This window comes from Labrus bergylta, chromosome 5 (genome assembly GCF_963930695.1).
Source record: "Labrus bergylta chromosome 5, fLabBer1.1, whole genome shotgun sequence".
NCBI classification, from domain to species: Eukaryota; Metazoa; Chordata; class Actinopteri; order Labriformes; family Labridae; genus Labrus; species Labrus bergylta.
In genome coordinates, this window is record NC_089199.1 from 30,825,297 (window position 1) to 30,832,796 (window position 7,500).

The 7,500-nt window shown below is 43.6% G+C and overlaps 1 protein-coding gene across 1 annotated transcript in view; it reads left to right on the top strand.

The window, feature by feature from the left end:
- Positions 1 to 7,500, top strand: part of LOC136179336 (NLR family CARD domain-containing protein 3-like) — a 373,903-nt gene that overhangs the window by 8,614 nt on the left and 357,789 nt on the right. The window contains 1 exon segment of the mRNA XM_065955511.1: positions 6,811 to 6,975. Coding sequence (XP_065811583.1) covers positions 6,811 to 6,975 — 165 coding nt within the window.

Sequence of the window (7,500 nt, forward strand, 5' to 3'; positions counted from 1 at the left end):
AAAAAAATCTACCATTTTCTTTTGTAGCTGGGCTAGCAAGCCTGAAGGGGGGTCTACACAGGTTAAACGGTGCCACAGTTGGGATGCTACAAGGTTGTTTAAAACCAATACTCTACCTTTAAAAGACATTTGAGGGAGCAGCCATTTCCACTTGGAAAGTTTCCCCTCAATTTTTTCTGTGACAGTCTCCCAATTCCTCTGGACTATGTGTTCTTTCCCGAGGAAAACCCCCAGGTACCTAAAGCCATCTGTTCTCCAGGCCAAGCTCTGGGGAAGAACTGGGAGACCGTCACGCCACTCACCGACAGCGAGGGCTTCACTTTTTATCCAATTCACCCTCGCTGCCGATGTTACGCTAAAACGTTTTATAATGTTGGTTAAAATATCTGCATCCCTCTGGTCTTTGATAAAAACAACAATGTCATCGGCATAAGCACTTAAAACAATGTTGCTATTAAAACCAGGTAAAACCAAGCCCTGTGAGTGGTAGCGTATGTTGTTAAGGAGGAGTTCCAGGGAGAGTGTGTAAAGCATGCCGGACAGAGCACAGCCCTGCCTGACGCCTCTACACACCCTGAAAGGAGCACACAGGCCGCCGTTAAACTTCAGCACACTCTCAACCCCACTGTACAACACTTTGATCTTGGCTATGAACCCAGCGCTGAACCCAAACTTCTCCATAACTTTCCAGAGGAAGTTGTGTTCAACGCGGTCAAATGCCTTTTCCTGGTCTAGAGAAATCAGACCAGTGTTACAGCCCGATGAGCTGGAGACGTCCAAAATATCCAAAATATCACGAATGAGGTGGACATTGTCCACCATGGACCTGCCGGGCACACAGTAGGTCTGGTCCCGGTGGATGACCTGCTCCATAGCCTTCCCCAGCCTGGAGGCAAAGAGTTTGGACAGAAGCTTGTAATCCACACACAGCAAAGACACAGGGCGCCAGTTTTTGATGTCCTGCAGGTTACCTTTTTTCGGGAGCAAGGTGATTACGGCTCTCCTGCAGGACATGGGCATTGAGCCAGAGGCCAGACTTTCATTAAAAACATCTAAAAGATCTTTTGCCAAGATGTCCCAGAAGGCTTTATAAAACTCCACACTCAGGCCGTCTATGCCGGGAGCCCGCCGCCCTTGCATGCCCTGCAGAGCGGCCTTCAGTTCCTGCATCTGTAACGGCCCGTTGAGCTGTGTGTTGGTCACCTCAGAGATCTGAGGCAGTCCATTACAGAACTCCTCCATCAGAGCTTCCTCCTCCTCATACTCACTTGAATAGAGTGCTGAGTAGAAACTCACAGCTCGCCTTCTTATCTGGCATGGCTCTGTCAATGTTTGCCCTGTGTCTGCTAAAAGTGAGTGGATTACCCTCCTCTGCCCACTCCTCTTCTCCAGGCCGAAGAAGAAACTAGAGGAAGCATCCATCTCCGTGATGGCTTGAAACCGGGACCTGACCAGTGCACCCTGTACTTTAACATCCAACAGGTCGGCTAAAGCTAGCTTTTTGACTTTGAGGATTTCAATATATCCTCGATTTGCTGTGGACTCGCTCAATCTTTCTAGTTCCACTATATCAGTCTCCAGGTCTTTCATAGATCTGGTGATGTCTCTGGTGACATTGAGGGTGTGCTGTTGACATAAAAGTTTAATCTCAGTCTTACCATGGTCCCACCACTGCCTAAGACTGTTAAACTCACCCTTCCTCTGTCTAAAAACATCCCAGAAATAAATAAGAACCTCTTTAAAATGTTTATCAAATGTTAAGACTGAATTAAAATGCCAATAAGCACTTTTAGGTAAAATGTTTTGAATAAAAACATTACACAAGAGTAAAGAATGGTCAGTAAAACCAGCAGGAACAATACTGCACATTTTAAAAATATTAAAATGATGCTTAAAACAATAAATACGGTCTAGTCTAGCTGAGGAGATCCTACTCTCTCTGAGGTGGGACCATGTGTACTGTCGGCAGTCTGCATGCATCCTTCTCCACACGTCCACCAGGCCATGAGAATAGACCAGCTGCCTCAGAACATGTTGGGAAACTGGATGCGGCTCTGCATGGTTGCGATCTAAAGATGCATTTTCTGTACAGTTAAAATCCCCACCAAAGAATAAAAAATCCTCCGAGGCACAGCCATTTAAAACACGGTTAACTTTTTGTAAAAACAGCTTCCTCTCTGCACCGATTGTTGGAGCATACACATTGATAAAAACTGCAGTAAAAAGGTCGAACCGTGCTTTAATTAAAAGCAACCTCCCCTCGATAAAATGCTCGACCTCCAGTGAAACCGGAGTGAAAGACTTGGAGAGGAGAAAGCCAACTCCTCCACTAAGAGAAGTGTTGTGACTTAAAATGACTTCCCCCTCCCACTCTCTCCTCCAGTCTGCCTCATTGGTGCTATCACTATGTGTCTCCTGTAAATAAAAAACATCAATATGTTTCATTTTGGCCGTTTCATATATAGCTGCTCTTTTTTTTGACTCTCTGGCTCCATTTATATTCAAACTTCCCACTCTAAAATTATCCATAAGTGAGAAATTAAGAACAAAAATAAAAATCAATAAATTAATTAAAACACACATTGGAGCTCTTCCCGTCATCATTGTTCAGTTGTTTTCTAACTTTAGACACAAGTTTTTTTAATCTAAAAAACTCCTTGTTAGTGATGCCAGACTCCTCCTTTTGGCTCATGTGGAGTCTGGCCGAGGTATAAAACAAATTTAAAACTGGGAAATGCTCTTCAACTTTAACACCTTTAGCATTTTTGGTTTTTGCTAAAAACGACTTAATCATTTCTGCAGAGTAAAGTTTTTTCTGTTGACTGTTACTTATTTTAAATCCAGATATATCACTGCTATCAGAGACACAGTCATCACTTTCACTTTCCTCTGTCTGTCCCTGTCCCCTTGCTGTCTGTCTGTCCTCCTCCTCCTCCACTTTGCTAGTCTTTGCCTCATACTTTGTGCCTCTAGTTTTCCTTCTGCGTTTAGAAGCAGATTTGACCCTCACTGCCTCCTCTTCCTCCTCCTCCATCTCAGCCTCTTCCACCTGTTCCCCCCATGTAAGTTTACTGTTCCCCCCACCTGCCTCCTCTGCCTATGTTTCATCTTCCTCCTCTGACACACCCTCCTGCGTTTCACTGACCCCACTTGCTTTATTTATCTGTACTTCACTCACACTTTTTCCAGCTGTTTCTTCCCCCTTTTCTTCACCCACCTCACTTTCCACCACATCACCCAAACCTCTCCTTCACTTCCCTGATTGTTTTCACCCACACCGTGCACATCATTCATACTCACCACCCCGTGCTCCAGGTCAGACACAGCAGCGGCGAGGCGCGGCGCGCTCCGCGGTGCCGCTATCGGCCGCTCAGATGCCACGGTCCGGGCCGCAGCGGATGAAGTCTCCGCCGCGGCCTCAGGCCGCGGGGCAGGGGCCTCCCGCCGCTCCGCTGCAACCGGCGGAGCAGCGGAAAGCCCCGCCACAGGGCCGGGCGTCACCCCACGGCCAGGCGGAGCCGGATTCCCTTGTCTCGGACAGGCCTTCACGGTGTGTCCCTCCTCACCACAACCAAAACATTTCATAGCCGACGAGGTGGTAAATATCACGTAGTCATAATCATCTACTTTAACATGGAAGCGGAGGTTGAGGTCCGCATCCCGATTGTTAAGTATCATAAACAGTTGTCTCCGGTGAGACACCACGTGTTTCAGCAGCTGAGATCTACATCCAGAAAGAATCTTTTTTATGGGGGACACCACCTTCCCATGTCTGGAGAGCTCTCTGCTAAGAAACTCGTCGGTTATGAACGGAGGGACATTGGACAGGATGACTCTGGTGGAAGGCTGTGTCAGTGGAGTCACCTGTACAAACATTTCGTTCACCGTGATGCCTGTCTCAACGACTCGGTTCACCTTCTCTACCTGATCCAGGAAGATGACCACGGCGCTGTTCATCCGAGCGGCCGACCTCACGCTGCTGTGCCCGACCTTCTCCCCCACCGCAAGCCCAATCTCCTCCACGCTGCACGGAAAGCTGCCATTAATTTTAATGCCATGCTTTCTCGTGAGGTGGCCGAAGGTGACTCCATTTACCATGACGTCTGAAGACGCCGACCGGCGAGACACCGGCAGGAGAGAAAAAGAAAAAACACAAACACACACACACACTAACTATTAACTTAAAGTGAAACTACAACCAATAAACTACATTAAATTAAATCAAATTACCAAAGAAAAACAACCATGAAAACCACTCGCTCAGCATCTCACTCCGCACCACTCACTCCCAGCATGCACCAGAGAGAGAGAGAGAAAGAGAGAGAGAGAGAGAGAAAGAGAGAGAGAGAGAGAGAGAGAAGAGAGAGAGAGAGAGAGAGAGAGAGAGAGAGAGAGAAAGAGAGAGAGAGGGAGAGAGAGAGAGGGAGAGAGAGAGAGAGAGAGAAAGAGAGAGAGGTATCAGTTCTCCTGGTAGTCTAAGTCTATAGGAGCAGAACTAGGATCTGGTCTACACCAGCGTCAGCCCTAACTATAAGATTTATCAAAAAGGAAAGTTTGAAGTCTATAATTTATTCAAACTTATTTTATTGTTTTCTTAACAACAACGCAGTGACAATCAGAGACAGAGACAAACGTTCACACACACACACACACACACAGCTGAAACAGTTATAATCATGACAGTTGGTTTTAAAACCTGTACAGTGTGATATTACCTCACACCACGCTATTGAGCCACCTTGGATCACCGCGGCAGCCCTAATTACAACCCCATTAACCAAAGACTGGGATAATGTTGAATGCTGATTTAAAGGTTAACTCCTGCACACGGTCTATTAAGTAAATCAAGAATATTTCTCTTTGTCTTGATTTAAACCGCTCGGACATTTTTGTTTTCCTCCTTCATGGACTCGAGCCAACGTCACGAGATTAAAGTCTGACGAGTTGTGTTAGCGTGCGTGGAAAGGGACATTTGATTAGTTTTTCTGTCCTCACTTTATGCTGATGTAAAGGGTTAAAAAAACGTGTATATAATTCATTAAAATGTGTATCGTCTAAAGCTAAATACAAAGGTTATCAAATAGTTAAAAATGGATGACAAGATTTGAAAACTGTGTTAAAAGTCATTGGGACAGTCAGAACAAATGTATTGAGTTAAAAATAGACCCCAACATATCTTTTTATGTTTATGTGTCTAAAATATCTGTTTAGAGCCGAATTCCAGTGCACTGAACATGTTACTATTGCAATCCTCAATCAGGTCACTAGAGGGCGCATAGCGCTTGTGAGGAGCATAATACCCCAAAGAGAGGCAAGTTCTGCAGAATAAATCCTGCAGCCGAGCTGAACACAGCTAAACTGTGTTGCTTCTTTGTATTTACATCCAGAAACTTCTTCTCTGGCACCACTAGGCCAGGTCGGGGGAGCAACACTGACAGTAGAAGAACTTAAAGTAACACCATTAACCAGATAACTGTTTAGTAAAAGTGACATGATTACTGAAGTTACCAACAGTAATACCTTACATCACGTTACAGACAGAAGGTGGCCGGGTGGAGAAAAAAGTAAACCGGACAAAATAATACATTTAGTTTTTGTTTTACACACATTTGTTCCAGTACATTTAATTGTGTTAGTAAGGTATTATGTTCCGCAGAAAATTAAAAGTATTATGCTCACATTTATTTTTTTTAAAGGAAGTCGTGTCAGCAGACTGGGGACTCAATTTATGTTGTTTGTTGTCACAACCCCCCCCCCCCCCCCCCGTCTCTTAACTGCCCCTTTATTACAAATTTACAAACTCAAAACAAGAATTCATCTGAGAACAATTAATTTGCTATAAGCTTCAAAAACAAGATTTCTTTCTCTAGTTAGCTTTGACAAAGTTGAGCATGTAACGGGGGGTTAGGGGTTAATAAAAGTAACGTAACAGAGTGATTTGTGTAATGTATCATTAGAGCGCTAGAAGCGCTGTTGTGAAGTGCGACTTTGCACTGTGATCCTCCTCAGCCACCATACCTGATAGAGTGCATTGTTGTTACGTGCAGTGTGTGAGTTCAGAATAAAGCTACACAGTGACAAGTTAACACAGCCTGATTCTTAAGCCACAGTTCTTTACAATTTGTGACAACAAACAACATAAATTGAGTCCCCGGTCTGCTGTTTGTTCTGCTCTGACTCTATGAGCAGATTGCAGCTAAATGAGTTAGCCTACATGGCTACAATGAAAACTCGCTCCAGCTTCAAAATAGTAAAGTTAAAGATCTAAAATAAACTTTTTTCTCTGTTAAAAAGCGAGACAAAGAGCATGTCAGTATTTTCTTTAAATGTTGAAACATTTCCTGTCATTAATAGCCTATTACTTGAATACTATAAGCCTTGATTTGATATTATGTATGATGTAATGATGTATACTCAGGGTCTGAAATGAACAACTGCCAAACGCCTAGATTGTCTTTTTGACGAGTACATTTCAGAGGGCTATCCGCCACAGGGCGGGTAAATGTTTTACCCATCATTCATGTATAACTATGCTATACTTTATTTAAAACTAGGCTACAAGTATGAAGCACATTTGATGTAGCTGCAGCTACTTTTCCCTGCTCCTCTCTCTGCTGTCTTCATGACGGAGCATCACTGAGACACACACACACACACACACACACACACACACACACACACACACACACACACACACACACACACACACGCATGCACGCACGATTATGATTGAACACAATTTGTCAAAATATTAAGACATTCCTTTAAATAACATATTATGTACCATTAATGTCATGACGGGTTTTATAGCTGTGGACTGTCAGAGACTCACTGTGAAGTCGTGGCCTCAGTTCTGAAGTCCAACCCCTCCCATCTGAGAGAGCTGGACCTGAGTCACAACGAGCTGCAGGATTCAGGAGTGAAGCTGCTGTGTTCTGGACTGAAGAGTCCAAACTGTAGACTGGAGACTCTGAGGTAAGACAACAGGTTTAATTTCTCTGTTCAGATTCATATGATGTGAAACTAAACTGTAGACTTCAGGCTGATAATCAAATGATCCACACTGAGGATCTTAATGCTGAAGTCCATTTTCTTCTTCTGTGGTTTTATCCACAGAGTGGTAGCAATTTAAAGCCTTACATTTTAAACCTAAATATATAAAAACATAACTTGTTGTATATTTCACTCTTTACCACCTGAACGGCTGATTTTTAGATAAATTATGAATAATTAAACAAAGAAAAACAATCATTCCAATTTCAACCATCAGACGTAAAAATAAAGTCAAACACTTGTTTTGTCTGAGATGTTTGTGACACTGTGAGATTCTGAAACTGTCAAAGGAAAGTTTAAATTGAAGACTCTTTGATTGAATGTCTTCTCTATAACTAGAATAAATATTACAGATGTTTACTTAGTTCACTTTTCGTTGCAGACGATCGTCTTTTTTTGGGGGGTTAGGGTTAGGGCTAACTCTTATCTTAGGGCAGGGATGTCAAA